The 20689-nt window shown below is 26.9% G+C and overlaps 1 protein-coding gene across 3 annotated transcripts in view; it reads left to right on the forward strand.

The window, feature by feature from the left end:
• The window catches only part of LOC111036085 (protein artichoke-like), a 37649-nt gene that overhangs the window by 5343 nt on the left and 11617 nt on the right, over positions 1 to 20689 (forward strand). For 2 of the 3 annotated variants that reach the window (XM_022317988.1, XM_022317981.1), the window contains exon 2: positions 18493 to 18686. In XM_022317988.1, the coding sequence (XP_022173680.1) occupies positions 18529 to 18686 (158 nt within the window). In that variant the 5' untranslated portion in view covers positions 18493 to 18528. Of the gene's footprint in view, positions 1 to 18492; positions 18687 to 20689 lie in introns of those variants that run through there. The other variant, XM_022317982.1, reaches the window with a different exon arrangement.

Consider the following 20689-nt stretch of genomic DNA (forward strand, 5'->3'; position numbering starts at 1 on the left):
GCCGATTGGCCGAAACTAATGCACAAAGATATGAAATTATCGGCTTCTTTTTTCCTTCTCTGCGGGCCGGTTAAAATTCATCCACAGGGCCGCCATTTGGTGATCCCTGCCCTAAAGAGTTTACAGATGATTCAAATAATTCAAATAGGGAGAATTAAACTGTTCATATATTATAATACTATAACAGTATATTATATTATTATGGACCATGTATTGTAAGCATTTTTTCAAACTGTTTGCTTGTAAATAATGATTTATTAATATAATAAATAAATATTTAAAATTTTTTTTCCAAATGTAGATATTATATTCGTTTTCATATTTTATCAATTATCTTAAAAAGATATACCTACATTAAATGTATAGATTATTCTCTCAATGAATGCACATCCATACCACCGGCTCCAGCCGCTTTGCTCTAAAAAACATGTACAAATGAAATAATATTTATTTTGCGTCACTTTTATTAAAATCATTGTTCATGGTAACTTATAGTTGGTTAATATACATTTTTAAGTCTTAAATATTAATTGCTTAATTTTGCAATTCATACTAGTATAGATGACATGTAACATTTGTACAATACCCTTGAATAATACAATTTTAAATAATTTTAAAAATATGTTTTATTTTTTAATCACTTAAGTACAAAATTAATTGAAATACTACTAATTAGTAACAACTTATAGATAAGTAGGTACCAGGTACCTACAAGCATTTCTTTTGAATTATTTTGATTAATAATTTTTTTTTTTAAATATTTATCATAATTTTAAACTTTGTTTAAATGGTATTTAACTTTCATTAAAATTGGCAATCAAATTTTTTGTTTACACGATTTTATGAGATATTTATTATATTTTAATCGTATAAACATACGAACATATAAATCTTATTTATACTTCAATAAAAATTATATGCTTACCTACAATCAGAACATTATACTTAGGCAGTTTTTAATATGTATGTAACATGACAATTTAATTTCGTATTAAAAGTTGTTTTGCTTTTTTCTGTTAATCATTATTAAGCTTGATCAGTGCAATTTACGGGGATATTTACATTTAAGTCGGTCAATATTTGTATTTTTAAATTTAACTTTCAACATTTGAAATACTTTTTGGATTATTGTTTCATTTTGGCCAAATAATATTGATTTAGTGCCTATCATTGAGTTTCCATTCAATTTTTCAATTTTTTTTTAAACATGTATTTTTTGGAGTTGAAAACAATAAGGTACTAATTCTAAAAATAGTAGGTGGAATCGGTTCGCGAATGTTTTAGTTTTACAATGATGAGTGTTTTTTATTTTTTTTTTTTCGTGTCTGTAGAGGTCATCGCTTTCTAGAGCAGTAAAAATTCTTTGATGTTCAATTTTAAAAGTGTTTTTGATAGCAAATTTGACTAATTTATATTTTTCCCTCTTTCTCATCTAACATCTGATAATAATCTCCAATTCTATATAATATTAGCTAACCTACAATTAACCTAACTAACCTGCAGTCTGCGTCCGAGTGAAATTTTTTTAATTCAATACAAAATTCGCACTTAAGTTTGATTAGCTTGTGCAGATTGCAGTTAATTTAAAATTTATATCATCCTTAAAAATACAGAACGTAAATGTTAACAAATGGTGCTAGACGCTCGATGGTTTTCTCCGTTGTTCGGCTGTCTGAGTACAGTAAAAATAGTTAATTTAACGCATTTATAATGTATCTCATGTACAGTGTTCATTCGTCAGTGTATATTGACGTTAATTCGAGGAGAATGGCAAAATTATTACTTTCGGTCCATCATCCTGCAGTACACATTGGGTTGGTATGTATTTAGGACGACCGTTCGGGTTTCCGACACGGCCAAACTGTCGTTCAAACAGCACGCAGGAACCAAAAAATCGTTCATACATACATTACAATGCGCATTTAAACATCGATGACATAAATTTCAAATTGACCGTGAATTTATTATTATTGTCATCGGTTCAGAGCCGAATTCGACGCCGTTATTTCGTATAGTAATTTGAATTATGAATTTAAATTTTAATGTCCATATAATTATCAATAAGTAGGCAACAATAATATATCTAATGTTATACTTCACTTAACACATAGGCATATATGTGGGTCTGTACTCTACCGTATGTCTTATACTCATTTATATGTATATATATATTATATATAGTCATATACTCATATAAGTTCATGATGGTTTATCAAGCATGATCGTCACCATTTTATTCTTTATTAATAATGCATTTATTCAAATTCTGATTATTGGATTACCTAAGCATAGGTACTAGGTGCCTATCCTTAGATTTTTTTAGAATTTAAAATTAATCTATTGACGATACAAACAACTATTTTAAATAATAACCACCCTTTTTTACTGTAAATTGTAAGTTTGATAATTTTTTTTATGACAGGTACATGAGTCAAATCAATATTTAAGAAAAATCACCACCTTGAAATAGAATAGTAAACATTGGTGGTCCTAATTTGTAAAAAATTAAAATCGTCGCAGAATACTCTTCATAAGTACGATTAAATAAAAAATCAAAGTATCTATTTGGAAATATTATTGTCCTTAAGCAAAGCTGAGCTAATTAATCATATCTTTTAAACTGGTTTAAGTTGTATTATTCCAAAAAAAGCTAACCAAACTTAGTTAAAAAAAAAAAATAACTTAAAAAACATTTTTATTTCAAAACATAAATTAATATAATAACAATAACTAAGTTAAATTACCATCATTCAAGAAAATAATAATAACTCAAGTTAAGTTAAATGTATAAAAACTAAAAAGTTTACCCTTATAATTTGTACTCATATTAACGTATTTTGTAATGTAAGAGTCAAACATTTCTAGTTAATATGTTCCTTATAGGTTTGGTTTTGCATAATAAATTAATAACGAACACAACACGTCTGGCTAAAAACATACTTTTTCCATATGTCTATAGGTACCTATATTTTATATTTGTATAGTAGTAGCTGCAGTAAAGATATACCGTGTACACATCAGATTATCAGAAATATTAGATCCTTCGTTCTACCAAATTTAATAGTATCAAGTAACAATTTATGGTATCTACCCGCCGTTATTACAATGACAATAAAGATACCTAAATTGTCTGGATTAAAAATGTCATAATTTTATTCTCGGTAACCACCACCATATATAATAGGAGAAAAAAGTGTACTGCTCTGATATATAGTATGTACCTAGGTTTCGAGTGTACCTACGTACTTCATATTGAGTAGGTGACTGTGACGAATGAAAAATTCACATGAATTCAACGATTCATTTTTGTACATGAAAAACGGAAAAACTATTGTGAATGAAGACCGTCGGCCAACCTGCAATATTACTAAAATAGTAAATACTAAGTAAATGTTTTAATTATATACTATTTATATTGCGACTATTGTCATTTTTTATTTTACTATAAGGAATACAGTAGGATGAATACATTTTTTCTACAAAAATCGTATTGATTATATTAATAAATAATTTATTTATATTTATATCACAATTAATGCATCTTTATTAACTTTTTAGTCAATACCGAGGCTCTGCGTATCTTCCTATAGTTCACGTCCATGGAATAAATAAGCAACACATAAATATTTTTTAAAGGGCAATGTAAATCATAAAATATAAAATATAGTGTTATACTTAATGGTTCAAATCCCCACGAATAATATTTTTGGAATTAAAACAAAATAAATAAAATCGTTATTTTTTGTTTAGATATCTAATTTCATCAAAAATTCGAAATTCAATTGCTTATAAAAATAGATAATGACTATTAGTATATTTTTAATATTTTTTGTATAGCTGTAATAAATTAAGTAATACTTACGTAAGATTTTTTATTTAATTTTCTAGCTTTTTGACATAGTTTCCTATCAACGTTACTATCAACTATTAAAAAATTCGAAAATGTCAAATATGTGTGAATAATAACTTTAATATGTTCAAATATTTTAAAAATATCATTGAGTATAGAAAAAGACAATTTAAGAAACAGTAGAATTTTTAAAATGTTTGCAATTAATACTTTTTAAGTTATATTGCAAAAACAAATCATTTGATAAGTTTGTTAATTTAAGCGTAAATATTTATAATGTCATCAAAATTTAAACGTCTGACGCTCATATAAAAATACTTACGGGGTCGTGCTAAATTTTTATATTTCTAAAAGGGAAACTTATATAGAATCTTATACTAAGGTACGAATATTAAAAATGTTATGAATCTTTAACTACAGAATAAATTGCAAATGCTCACGGTTTTGATGAATTTCAAAACAATTATAACTTTGAACGCTTACTAAAAAATATTGCGACTGTATCTTTGACATTTTTTAGTTGGTATGTAAACAACTATGAAGAACCTTGTACAAAACATTTTTAAGCTTTTGTAACAAAAAAAAAAAAGTTATCATATATAAATTGAAAACTAAAAAAGTCAAAAATGTATAATGCTTATGTATAAAAAGCACAAAAAGAGGCAAAATATTTTTAAAATTATATCATATTATTAATATATGTAATATATTATTAAAAAAGTGATAAATAAATAAATAAAATATAAATATTAGGTGACGATTTCAAATCACAGCAGATATTTATTTTTGAATCACAAGAAAAAAATGAAATTGATTTTGGCAAAAAACTGTTTGCTTAAATATTCCTTTTTCTCAATTTTTTTTTTGTTCTTCCAGAATATTTTACGTTTTACTTCAATAGTACCAATTGCATAAAATTGGTTACCAAAAAATCATTTCAATGTTGAAAATTGAAATATTTTTACTGCTCCCAAAAAATGACAGATGCACACTTGCAAAAAAAAAATTGTAAAATTAATACATTTATAAATATTAAATTGATTCTCTTAAATTTTAAATTCATATTGGTACGTTCGTCGTCAGATTTCGCTCCATTCGTGTGAGGGAAAGAATTTTATGCTATTGCGTGGGAAATCGAATTCGAAGATTTATATACACATTACACGTAAGAGATTTACAACACAACCATCATATTATAGACATGTGGGTCTCCAAATTATTAACTGAGTTAGGTATTTATAGACAAATTCTAGTAAAAAAATTAATATCAAAAGTTGCTAATCGATAAAAGTAACGGCGGCACCTACTTCTACTCAAAAATTCTATAAAATTCAGAACTTAAATAATTAAAACATTATTAAAGGACAAAATGGGTGTGGACATGGTTTATGGTGGAGCATCCTGTAATATAATGATGTATTATTGTGTTAACGTGCACGAAATATATTTTTATAAATGTTCAATACCTGTCTAATTGAACATAATACGCGTAATAAGATGTAGGTATGGTGTGGGCACACTCGCACACATCACGCATGTTGCAATGGCGTTTCCAAATATTAGTCTCTTTCCACTGTTTCGTAGGAAAACCTTCGTCAACACATTATAATGTAGGTAGGTATATTATTATTACACACATTATAATATTAACATTATGCGCACTGCAGCAGTAACGCTATTGCGTTCGGATCTCATATTCTGCGCGGGTTCCATTCACTGAACTTGCCCGGAACTTAGGTCCGATATTATTATTGCGGTACTTTTTCTCCATCTTAATATGGATAATAAAACACTGTAAACAGTGACCCAGTAACTGTTGTTTAATTGTTGTTTATTCGGAATTCGGGAATTAATGCTGTGGTTGTCCGCTGCAGACCGTACAAGAATATTATTACTATACATTATAACATGCAGCGTATATAGGTATTATAGGTAATAGGTATGTATAGCTATGTTTGTCTGTCCTATGATGCGTCGTCGGTAGTTATACTTAGAACCTAATATTATACTAGGTATTGGGGTTCATGTATGAGTGCTAGAAGAAAATTGTTTTACATTTTCTCCGCAAAATATTGGTATTTGATGCACTTTTTAGGTACCTTCTCCAAAATGGTGTGGCCAAGCTAGGTACTCCCTTCATCACTATTATATTACTTAATTATTGTCTTTTATATATAATATATGATGTATTATGCATTATATGCATTTGTATTTTATAATTTTATATAATTTTGGTAAAATTATATAGTATCAATAAAAAAAATAGATGTTTTTGGATACAACGAATTTTGAATATTAATGTTTATAATTGGTTAATAATTGAATAGTAAAGAGGAGGGACTCTAATTCAGTATTGATACGTATCGAATTTTTCTTCTTGGAAATCTTATATAAAAACAGCCCCAAGTGATATTTAAGTATTAAATATTAAAACACCTCCAAAGAAAATTGTTACTAATAATAATTAATAACTACTGATTTCATAAACGTATCCAGGAAGGATCTCCCTCTTTAGACTTGTTATATTTTATAAATACTTACATAATATTTATATTATGATACCTATATAAATATATTGGGTACTTAATTATATTATGTATAGGTACCTACGAAAATTTTATTTGAATTCTTTCCAAAAAAAAAAATTTCTAGAAACATGCTTGGCTGGTTTGTAATTCGATTTTTATGCAACGAAGAAATCCTTAGAAAAATATTTTAATTTATTATGAAGTATAAAATGTTTGTTGTCATTTAAAAAAGTAAATATTTTAATAATTGATTATGATAAACTATAGTTTAATTTGTAATTTTTTTTCTTAAAACATTTTACTTCAAATTATGTAAAATGGTAAGTCGTTAACATATAAACATATGAACTTATACCGGTATAATGACTGCAGTTGATCGATAACAGAATCATCTTGTACGTTTGTACAATATTATTGTAAAAATATTCTCTTGCTGTATAGTTTTTGTGATTATGAGGGGTCCCTAGGTATGCACAATTCCTTCGTCTATTAAGAAATAAGCTAAATTGCGAACCCTGATTTACTATAGTTATTGGTACTTATTACATTTGCTTACTTACGAATTTATAAATATAATATAACAATATATATTAGAATATAATTTAAATAAATACATAATATATATATAATAGGACGATAGGTACCTATGTAGCCACCTAAATGTATGATTGCATTCTCTCCGTCTGCTGTTTTCTAGTTTTATAGGTATGTACGTATTATAATATATTTATGATATATAGGTTATACTCACGGTTCATCGAGTTCGTCGTTTATCAATAAAACGCGAGTGGCAGTTAGGTATGATGATGTATATATATGTATGCACGCAAGTGATCCGCTTTAATGTTTTCAAAACAGAATAATAGAATCTTTGAAATGGATAGAATTATAGAAGCGATATGCTTCTAAACCACGAAGTTTCGTCTTCCAAAAAAAAAACAACAATATAATATGAGTTTCTATTTTGCTACATCTACTAAAACATAGGCATTTATACTGAGACTAAATACTTAATTTTGTTACAAATTACATAAATGATAAATGTTCACTTAACCTAACTAGTTAGCTAATAGTCTTAATATTAGTAATGTTAATGTTTATATATTATATACTAGTTATGCATGATACAACAGTACCTAGGTATATAACCATGCAGCCACTTATATGGCTGTGTACCTGTATATGTAGTATAAAACATAAATAAAAACGTTTGTGTAAGTGTTTGTTTTATATTGTTGGGTTAAGAATTTTTAATTTGTTTTTATTATCTAAAAATACTATAAATAAATCTTAAAAATATTTGTATCTATCTGTAACTTATAAGTATTAAATTTTAGTGTAACTTGTAAGCTTAGACCTGCAGTAGAACTCCCAGATTCTTTTCAATTCATAAGTATTGTATTTTAGTGAATAGTGATGTTATATTGTGGAGGTGCAATATAATATACTCAATGGTTATAATAGTTACTAGTTCTCAGATATATTGATTATTGTCCATATAAATTTAATGCTATAAGTTGAATATTATGATAGGAACTATTTCAATATTTTATAAATAACGTTTACATTAGGTAGTTACTATAAAATTTAATTCAATTACTACCAATTTACTTAAAAAGTAATGTCGTTACAGTAACTTGTGAGTTGTAACTTCAATTAAGTTACCCCTAAACACCAACTGTGTGTATAATTCGTATCAACGCAATAAGCACTAGGTCTCGATATTTATATTTTAAACTCAATATAGGTAGGTTATATGTATTTATCATATAATAACTATAATATCTAAACAGTATGAATGTAATTTGTATATTATATTGTTTTTGCTGGCAGTCTAATTTAATGCTACTAAATAATGCAATTGTGTACAAGTTTATTTTCCCTACGTTGTTGCAGATGGTACAATATAATATAGGTACCTACATTTTTTTAATTAAAATCGATTTCAGCGTCTGACGCGTAGAGTAACGCTATATATTTAACACAATGACGAAAACGCATCTAACTATATAGTAATAGCCATTATCAACCACAGTGTATTATTCGAGTAAGCAATCAAAGCATAAAATATATTTTAAAATATCAACAAAAACACACGTAATCAAACGCATAGTGTTAGAAGAAGGTATATGAGAAATTTGATTTTCAGCGGTTAAGGTTACGTCAAAATCGTGTAAGCAATCTCGTAATGCGATTAAATTCCTACAATATTCCTGATTAACTCATAAAGTGTTTTTCATAAAACAACTGCACAAGTCTAACGTATTTAGTCTCGAAGATTATAACTTATAAGTTGTAGCACTATGTATATAATATTTAAATAATAATAATAATTACAAATATTATTATTATTATGATAAGAACATAATGAAAAACAGATGAGTCTGTTGTTTTTATTTATTTTTTATCGCCAACGATTTCTAAAACGCAAGCAATATGCACAAAAACAATTATTATTATACGACTAGAGGCTGAGGACTGATTAATGCCGACAATGAAATGGGCAGGAATAGCAGGAACTTCGGCTCAAAACACTCGTTAACACTTTCCCTTGTCGATGATAATGATAACGGTGTTAATTATGTATGTCAGCGGTATTTTGAAAAAAGCTTTTGTTATTCCATATTATAATACGGTAGGTAGATATCTCGATATACTGCAACAACTCGAAACTCTTTTACGTTATATTTTCGTTAATTATTCTGTAGCAATTTTATCCACAGTGTAGAACATTCGAATTAGATAACATATCGCAATATTATATTTACGACATGTTTAATAAAATTAAACGTGATGCAAAAATTACGCATTGCAGAAGTCATATTTAGATTTTAGATTAATACAGGTGGGTACCTATGCAGGTAGGTACCTTATAATACGATTTGATTACCAATGAATTGCAAGATTCATAATAATATTATAATAAAAACTCCCGCAGGTAAAAATAGTTCATTTTCAATTTTTATCAATTGCGATGTATTTTATTTCTCAATAATATATGGTTGTGCGTATTAATAGCATCTATGATATATGAAGTTATTAATTATCATGTATTGTACCTATACTTATACACATTTTATACTTACAGATATCATTTTCATTATAATATTCAGCATGTCCTAAAAACATTATTTTTCTTCATCCATTTAACTAGGTAGGTACACTTGCAGCATTCTATAATGTTACCATGTCAATTTGAGTGTACAATTAAAATGTAAAATTCGAAATTATAGCTAATACGCTTATTGTACATATGTGATTTTTTTTACATAAATACCTCTATTTAACGCGATTTGTGTAGTTCATAAGCTATGCACATTAATAAATATTAACTAAATTACACACATAGACATATAAAATGTTTAAAATGTTAAATTAAAACTTTCTATAGCAACATTTTATCATTTTATTATGCGCTCAGTAATTTATTATGCATATTACATATAATATATGCGGCTATGCCTAATGGCTAAAGGCATAGGCGTTTGCCATTATTATACATTTGGTTTTTTGTAAATTGTTATTATTGTCATAATTATTATATATAAAATATATACAATTAAACAAAAATAAAAATAAAACAAATACCAGAGTTCTAATCATTCATTATGATTGATTAACGTTAAAGGTACTTAAATTGTTAGGAGGCGCCCTTACTAAGAAAGGGAGCAAAAATGCTGATTTTATTACGTTCTTGTAAACTATTTGTTAAATAAATATTGTAATGTTATAAAACTATAATGTAAACTCTTATAGCAGTAAGCAGGTATGTTATTAATAAAAGCGAACTATACTCGCATACAAATAAAATCGTTATTTTACATTTAAATAACAATATTCTAAATATTCGTTTATTATATTCGACGAAATTTCAACTAGAAATGTCCACATTAAGTTAGGCAGTATTCATTTTTCAGAAAAAGTACCAACTAGACCCAATTGGCTATTATAGAAATTACTCTCGAAGTTTAAGATCAACGCATTTTTTCTACTATAGAACGGTCTACACACACAAAAAAACAGCCGACACTCGTCAGTCTAATTGTTAAGAATATCTTGTTTTATATTTATGTCTGTTAGTATAGTTTATTTATATGGTAGAACGAATTTTCAATAATAACAAATTGCATATAATATAATATAGATTTTGTAATACCTAATTATTATTATTATTATATTACTATTTACTAATATAGTTGTTATTAACTTGTTACTAAATAATTATCGACGCACCGTATAGTGGTGTAATATGTACATAGGTTTATCGTATAAATGATCTTAGATTGAATCTAAATATTCTGAAAGAATAATTGAGTAAGTGCCCACTAAATAATAATACCAATGCATAATGTCAAAAATATTCAACTAGGTAAAAATAATATTTTTAAAATTATATTGTAATTATTATATCATTACAATTTACAATCACTAGGTGCATAATATTTTGTTATTTTTGTTTAATACCTATCCAATATTATCTACATTATAACATAACATAATTAACATATTATCATTTTTATGACTGTAAATAAAAATGTTATGTACATATTTTAATGTTTCTACTTATAGATAAATATATAGACTTAACGGACTTAAGAGAAAACCAAGTTTAAAGATTTAAATCCTAAGCTATAAACATTGAATTAAAAAATACGATTTTATATTTTTATCCACAAATTTATGATTATTCAACATTTTGTCAACATTTTTATTTTAAATACTTATGAAAAAATAGTGCTCTATATATTATGTATCTTACATATTTTTGAACTATTATTAAATAAACTTATGACTTGTGAGAAACCTATTAACCAAAAACCTTCTTAATAAATTTATAAAAAAAATTTTTTACAGTAAAAATATTTATGAATAATTAAAAAAAAAAGTGAAAATATTTAGATAATTTTATAACGTATGGATGTTTAAAAAATAAAAATTTATTGAAAATTTCAAATAACTACGACTATCAGATTCTGATCAGAGCGAGGGATGTATTGATTTTACAATGATATGTGCCCTTTTTTTGTGGTTGTTATCACCTTTTGGGACACTAAAAATGTTTCAATTTTCTTCGACAGCATCTTTTCTGGTAGGCAAGTAAATCTAGTTGGTACTTTAAGGGTTTAAGAGAAAAAATTCAAAATACAAATACAATTGTAGTTTTCAAAAGCATTTGGAAAAAAAAAACAAAAAAATTAAGGAAAAACTTAGATTTTTCCGTCAAAACAGATTTCAAAAAAATCTAATTTGTTTTCATTGTAACTTAAAAAAAAATAACCGTAGATACATGCAATTTTCACTGAATGTTTATATTAAGAATTCGGCAATTTCTAATTTCTATGCACCACTCAGTTATGGACAATTTCAAATTTTCTTAGTTTTCTTAAAAATTACCATCGATAAAAAAATGTCCGCTATGCCAAAAACTTGTAAATGTAATAAAACGTTCCTCATAAGTTGTTGTTGGTAGAAATTAAAAAAAAGTTGAGCGTAAATCTACAGTAAGTTTTTATAAACGTCTAAAGATAACATTTTGACAAAATTCTTCAAAACCACGAAATTAGACAAATTATTTCGAGTTAGAAATTCATGTACATTTTCTATTTCTAAATGTGCTTTGAAAATTTAACCCTGGATTCCTCTTAAGTTTTCCTACAATTAACAAAAACAAAAGTTTAGCGGAAAGTCAAATTAATTTTTTACGAGCGTTTGAAGTTAGACATTGGATATTCAGTATTCACCCGTAAATTAATAAATGTTCATACACGGTAAATGTAAAAACTAATAACTAATAATAGTAATAAGTAATAACCATGGGTATTTGAAATCTTCGAAATTCCCAAAATATTTTTACTTGTTTTAAGTTATTTAAAGACATTTGTAATTTGAATTTTTTTAAATTTTTTATGACATAAATGTCAATAAAATTGTATTTGTTGGGTCAAAAAGCTTGAAAATGTAATACAATATATATTCCTTATGTAGTTGTTATAATAGTAGTTGACAAATATTAAACATACATAGGCACTATTTTTTTTTATAAGTATTTAAAGTTCAAATTTTGACAACATTTATCAAAATCTCAAAAACTTTTAAATTATTTTGTAGTTAAAAAATTATTAATTGTTCAATTTTCAAAGCTAAGAATTGAAAATTTAAACCAAGGATTCTCAAAAATAGTTCATACTTCAGTAACCAAAAAATCTAAAAAATATATGAACACTGTTATTTTTATACACATTTTAAGTTCAAATTATTAACAGTTTTATTTATTTTGTTGAAATTTAAAAATATTATTAGTCTGGGGTACTTGATACATTTAGAGTGCATCATTATATCGTAAACAGTATTGCATAGAGCTAAAAATAGATGTCGGTTCATCCTAAATGAATATACTCAAAAATTACTGGACTGTTTTCAATAAAAGTTATATCAATAGATTCTTTGATGGTAGATAGTTGGCAGAACAATCACTAAACATTTAACGAATCAATAGTGAGCTAATGGTCCTTTTAAACATGATTTAGTGACCCATAATTTGTCAGTTAAATTGTATTGGACCTTTAAATTAATGAATTTTGTATGCAACTTGTAGGTGTGAGATTTGTAGAGTATTTATAGTTTATATTTTTAACTCTTATAGGAAACTTAATGAAAGCTCACACGTGATTTCTTTTAGCTTACGAAAAATAGATATTTTTGTTGTTTATCGAAATGGTTGCCATTGGTTACGTATTGTATTACTTTTATAATTAAAAGAAACGTTGCATACATTTAAATATATTTTTTTTAAATAAAAATCTTTGGCCCTTGAAACGCCTGGCAGGACACATCTAGTTTTATCATAAATTATTTACTGCCATTTCCCAGTAAGTATACCTAAGTGGTTTATGTGGCTAAGTGGGGTAGGTAGGTAAGGCCGTGAATCGCGATTACCGACATACTTAAAATGTGTTAATGAAACAGGTAGGTAAATAACTGTTTCGTATATTATGTATTTATAATAAATTAATAAAACGGTAGTCTATTGATAGAGTCCAAAACCACATGGAGAAGTGAAAATTAAAAATTTTTAGACGAGTGATTTTGGTATAATAGGTGTGTAGAGTTACTGCTGTAGTATATGGTCATGTTATAGTATAAAGGATTACAGTATTATACCTATAATCGTATGTACAATAATAAAATCATACATGTAATAATTTATTTAGTTACATTATAATAAGAGGTGGAGTATAGTTGTGGAAGGGAAAATGAATGAAAACAAGTTGTAACGACATGAGCATGTAGTTATGGCAGGAGAGACGAAAATGGAAAACCTACGGATTGTATGGCTGGCTAAGAGAGGAGTGTGAAGATCCCAATGGGTTTGATAAATACAGAAAGAAAGAAAAATAGTTAATAATTAATTTACCGTTTTATTCGGCGTGTGTACATACTTATACAGCCCGCCAGCCCGGTTAGCCTACCAAAATTTATACAGATGTAGTGGCTCTATATAATATGAAATTTACCTATATAGTGCTGCACCTACGTTTAAAACGAAATACAATATTTCAACATAAGTCAATCAGCATATAATTAAATTAGCTCTGTGTAATAATATTAAATATGCTTTAGGAATAATAATATTTAAAATGTTATAATATAGAAAAAATCGAGGTGAAAATCGACGTGTTGTGTTGGAAATTATTTGGAAATTATTACCATTATGAGTTATGACCAAATCCACAAAAATATCAACCATTATCAAGTATAATAGTGTAGTCTAGTCGTCTAGTGTCTAGTACCTATATCTACCAATGATTATAGCATTTCTAGATAAACTATTGAATATTCGACCCAAATTAGCCTTACAGGTATTTAAAACGAATACTGTAAATTAAAGTTTTCCATTTTAGCCATATAGACCATAATATCCTATATATTTATATAAAATAAAATCTATCAATATATCTTATATTCATCATCACAATCTAGGTTAAGTATGATATTTCAATATTTGAACATCTATCTAACTAAACATAATATGTTTATGAACATCTGTATATATTTTATCTTCAAAGCAATTATTTTTCTTTCAAAAACGTTCATCACTCCACTATATTATTGTCATCGTACCTTTATGTCTACTAACTACTGACTACGGGCTTCTCATTAAATGTGAAATAGGTCTCATACAAATTGAAATACTATCTTACGCACGAACTTAATTTTTTGTGTCTCATTTATTTTAAAATTGGTTATATTATATATTTACATTTTAAATAATTTAATACTAATAACAATGTAAAAGAAACATAATATGCATCCTTATTGTCAAATTCTAAATAATGTAGTTTACATGTTATCTATCGTCTATTTTATTTGGTTATAGTTTTACTTTTATTTATATGTTGTAATTCAAAAAATATTATTCATAAAGACTTCAATATCTTCGTCACTACCTGCGTTATTATTATTTTGGCACAATACACAATGGCATTTTCAAAATATTTTGATTAATTTTAAGCTATTTATACGACGAACCTATATTCACGCGGCATTACAGTAAGACAGTTTTATTGACTTACCTAAAATGTATTAACTGCAGTTAACTAGTAATGTTATAAAATGGTTAATATTTTATTGCCATGTGCAATATGTGGTTGGTTTTTAGAAAAAATTAATTTCACCTACTGTATTACTCTAATAGTAAAATAAATTTCTATATTTATTAACAATATAAATATAATATAATAAAATATTTTTAGAAATAAATATGATGACAGACAGTCTCGACACACAATAGTGTTTCCTATCCATTGATCGAATCATTTAGATTCAAATTTAACACACACATTACAGTGACCTACTCAACGATGATTTACACTGGAAACCTGCCATATTATAATAAGTGTCTAAAATACAGCAGAGAGAATTTCTCAGTTTTTTATTCTATGTTAGGTAGGATTAAATTAGGCATGTTAGTATGCTACCAGAGCTCACCCTTAATGTGCAAATAAATAAATAAATAATAAGACATCATAGTTAAATAAATACATACTCCTCGTTCTATCCAGACTCTAAAATATTAAAAACAAAAAGTTATGTATTTTCCTCAACTATAGGGTCTTTTTTTACTAGTCATGACAATATTTTATTCTCTAAAAAACAGTTATTTTAATAATTATAAAATTGATTCAAATGCTAAACATTAGGAATATATTTTTAAAACCCCGAGTACCTCATTGTCGGATTAGCATTATTACTGCTCATTATTACAAATTAAAAACACACAGATAAATATGGTTGTGTTCAAAACACTATTTTGGTGTAAATGGGTTCGATGATATCTGTATTATCTAATCTGGCGTGAACTCAAAACGAGAGTCACAATCGTGAAAGTGTGATACGCGATTTATGGTATATATACCTATATATGTAAATACTAAGCAGTTTAACATATATAACACGTGAAACTGAGGAAGGAAACCGATCTAATCTTGCGTTTCATTAAAATTTAAAATATTCGCACATACCGATAAATAACTAATTATACTGTAATAATTGTGTAATATGTGACTATTGCGACAATACTGTATTCTTGTAGGTACCTAATACAATATGTATAATAAGTACGTTTATTGTTTATTATTTGTATTGTGTATATTGTACGTTTATCTGTATAATATAATCACATTAATATATTATAAGTATAGTTTATACTCATGTTATATGCAGTATTGCAGTACCTAATAAATTCAAATCATATTCGTTTTACACTTATAATATATACAATTTATTAAAACGCTAGTCGCAAACGACCGAGAAAACGGTCAAATAGCGTTATAAAATACTGTACATTGCAATATTGTATACTCACATAATACCCACAACCCACTGCATAATAAATTATAATTTTACCATAATAGGTACATCGAACCACTGGAGAATATAATACCGTAAGTCCGTAAGTACATATAATATAATCTGACCAGTCCATACTCTTATATTGAGTCGAGTGTAGAGCAGATTAAAGTGGTGCTTTGCTTAATACAACGTATAGTATAAATTATTGTAAACAAAGTAATATTCTCGTCTATCCAGATATGAATACAAAAAAAAAATGTTTGAAAAAATGTAAACGAATGTGTTGCGACAATATAATACCAATACAGCTAACACTAGAAAAATATAACATATACGTACAAACAAATAGGTATATCTACCTATTTTAATATTTTACCCTATCCGGACGAAGGGAAATTATTAGAATATTATAAATACCCATCAATTTGATCTACTAAATGGAGTATTTTTAGAAATTAAGCTAGTTCATTTAGCACAGCTTTCCAAACTCGTAATTTTTAAGATCTATGAAAATGATTGAAATTAAGTATTTAGATACTATTATTATTGTTGATAAACGAGAGGTATTATATTTGCGTTGTCTATATTTTATTTTACATTAGTCTTTCTCGTTTATTTTTTGCTCATATAAAAATTAGTTTTATTTGTGTTCGAATTACCTGAATAATTGAATATACTTCTTATATTGTGTAACTCAATACCTACCTGTAATTAGTGATATGACAAGAGAATATTCATAAAAGAATAATTAAAAGAAATAAAAAAACGAGAATATTCTCTTGCAGATTATTACCGGGTAGGTAATTTTCGTTTTTTTTCTTTTTAGTGTCATATTAGTTATGTGATTATGTTTGAAGTTTAGTACTATTGGTATAGTACTATTAGTAATTAATTATACATTTTTTATTTTATATATAATTTTATAATTTTATTAAAACGGCATTGCTTAATTGAACAAGAAGTTATATTTTAATTTTTTTTTTCTGGTTTACTAAGAAAATATATTGAATTAAGTATAATTCTAGTGATCTATAATATAGTAATACTGATAGGTATACTGTAATACTGTATACTATATAAAACATATAATTATTTAAATAATGCATATGCAATGAATTATTGAAGAAAAAGAACATTACCTAAATACTCTAGCTTTGAGTATATTCTCAAGAATTAGAATTCCATTAAATGCTTAAATTATCATAATTTTGTAGTTAAATAATAAAATGCAATTGCATACATGTAAAATAATGTTTACGTTTTTGATGAGCAAAAAGAAGTTATTTAGTCAAGTTTTCAAACTATGTATGTGGTACGTGGATATAAAAAGGTTAAGAAGAGCATTATACTATTATTACTATCAAACAAAGGCATAATAATCTATTATATAGGTGGTTTACATAGACATCATTAAGCTTGATGTGATAGTATTTTTTTAAAGATTTAATGTTTAGAATTTCGTGCTATTTTGATTATTTGTTGGTCTAACCCTCTAAAAGCTTATGAATTTTCTAGTCATGATTTTGTCATAGAGCCTAAATTGTGAGCAACAATAACGACACACTTTTTGTTTTATGTGTAGGTATATTGTATAATTTATCAATTTTCATTAATTATATTTTATTCCAGTATTGGACTGTTATAATAAATGAATCCTATAATATATTGGAGTTTTGAAATAATCTATAAGCGTTTTTGTCTATTTTAATTAAGTACATCATAATTATTATCCTCCTTCCCTCGAGAATTTAAAATTGGTACACACTGAAATTTTTTTCATTATTTACTATTAATTAAATTTATAAAGTGAAACAAAACTAAATTAAAAATGTTATCAAATGATGTCATTAAAATACATGAATGAACCAATAGAAGATTGACATTTTAACAGTACTTACTGACAAGTCTTAATAGTACATTAACCTATTATCAATATTTTATTATATAATATTACTATTTGGATGCTATTCTAAATATATTCAGTCTGATTATAATTTAAATATGACATATTTAAACTTTCTTCTGGTAAGCATGATAAGACACGTTTGAATTCGATTGCAATAAATGTAAACAAACATAAAATATGAACACCAGGGGGACTTTAAGGCTTAACCACCCCCCCCCCCCCCCAGAAAAAAATCATATTTACGGTACTATCTTACGTCATATACATAGGTACCAAATAAAATTATTTAAAAATTAGTTTTTATCAGAATTTTTTTTGTTTGTAAAATTAATCTTATAATTTTATTTGGATTAAAGGAGAAGACCGTGGCCGGTTAAGGTCATGACGACGCAATGCGGTCCACCGACGGTCTGCTGGCACTGCTATGGGTCATCATCGCCATAGCTGTGACTGCGAGGACGCCGAGTGCCGCTGCGGCTACTTGCCCACAGCCCAGTGATGCCGTCCGGCGGTGCAAGTGTTCCAGCCGAGACAACGAAATACAGATTTGGTGAGTGTTCGCAACTCTGAATAAATTCTGGTCAGTGGTCCGAACCATTTATAAGGTACAAGGTATGTGTTTCGCGGTACAGGGGGTTCCGCAGGAATTTGTCGAGAGGAGGGACTGGAATATTTTAATTTTTCTGTTTTTAGTTTCAACATCCGATTACCTAGTGATAAAGTATACCTATAGTTTGTGACATATTTTCATTCATATAAGGTGGTAAATATAAAAATGATTTATGAATTAGAAACGAAGATAGTTGGTTAAAACGTAATCGTACAGATGGCAGAGTTAATTTTAATTAATCGATCTAATGATAAATAATTTAAAATTAACAAACACATTTTTATTTTACTGTTGCATAAAATGTTTGTTTAGTATTACTTACCGCTGATTGATTGATTTGATAGTTCTAGATTATTTATAAAATTAAATGTTCTAGGTTCTCTCAAATAAATAATAATAACAACCAAACATAATTATAACCTTTTTGAAATCAAATTATTTCTTTTATTATGTACTTGAAAAAATCAAAAAGTAAAACACAACTGAATAAATTATAAATCAAACTAAGCCACTCATATCGCAAACTAGTCTCTTCATTCTAAGGACATTTATATTTTTATCAAACTTCCCCTACCTGCCTTTCTTCAACCTCGGTACCGTATTCTTACCTATAAGTGAACGATGAACGTATATACCATACCATCCATACCTAATGACTATAATATTAAAAGAAACTGACGACACTTGACACAAAGTGAAGTCAAAAAAGTCCGTTTTTTAAGGAGTTCAGTATAGGCAACATGTAAAGTGTTTAGTAGTTATGATCTATGATACATTAAACTTTCAACGCCCATTATTACGATTTATTATCGTATAGGTAACTTTAACACCTCAAACTTCTGAAAAGAAAAAACTAATTAAAATTCATGGTTAACTAATAAATTCATTTTAGAACGGCATTCCACTTTTTTTATTTGTTTAATTCGATAAATGTTACATAATAATAAATAGATATTAAAATTTCTGAGATTTCAAGATCTTAAAATGGATTGGAGGTTTTAAATGTTAAAATTAAATTGAAAAAAAATTGGAGAAATTCTGAATTCAGATCCATATTCAGGGCACTCAGCAAGCGTGGTTCCTAGCAGGACTAAGTTTTCGTACGGGCAGCAGTACATTTATAATTAGATCTCAACTGTGGATAAAATACCCTCTACTTATATTTTCTCAGTAAAATCTAAAGGCCACAAGTACTTAATAATATTAGCAGTAGGTACATCACTTAATTGTTCAATAAGGGGCACCAAACATTTTGGTACAAACAACTTCCAACCCTGCCCATACGCTATAACCGCCTTATACGGCTAACTCCTGAATGCTGTATAAGTATAGCGTATTTTCACAGAAACAATATAACTATAGTAGGTACCTATATACTACGCATATTGTCATTATTTTATTCTATTTTATGTATTACCTAGAATAATACATTTTCAGCTTACAAGAGAACATTATAATTATAATGTAGGTACCTATTTCATACACAGGGTACCTATTATTTTAACACTTCATAAACTGAAGTAGGTATATTTAAATAACATAATAATTTTCAAATGTAATTTTGAATAAAATTGACTTTGTTATTGAAAACGAATAATCGTAAACAGGTACCTACTTGATATTTTTATCAAATATGTATACAAGCATTTAAAGAATTTTCAAGTTAAGGTGGACATGGTTATATTTTCAATAAATTCTTAAAAGGTATCTCCACGCTATTAATGTATTAGGTATATTGCGTGTACATAATTATTTAATATTTTACACATTGAACTATTTGAACACATGACAGTTTTTTTGTATGCAATGATATGGATTTTAACCAGTTGGTGCCAAACATAAAAAAGGTTTATGTGTTGGGGGGGGGGGGGGGGGTACTGAGCTTCCTATAGACCCTTATAGTTACGACAATATTTATATAGAGCATATATTATATTTCTCCT

Source organism: Myzus persicae, unplaced genomic scaffold (genome assembly GCF_001856785.1).
Source record: "Myzus persicae strain clone G006 unplaced genomic scaffold, MPER_G0061.0, whole genome shotgun sequence".
NCBI classification, from domain to species: domain Eukaryota; kingdom Metazoa; phylum Arthropoda; class Insecta; order Hemiptera; family Aphididae; genus Myzus; species Myzus persicae.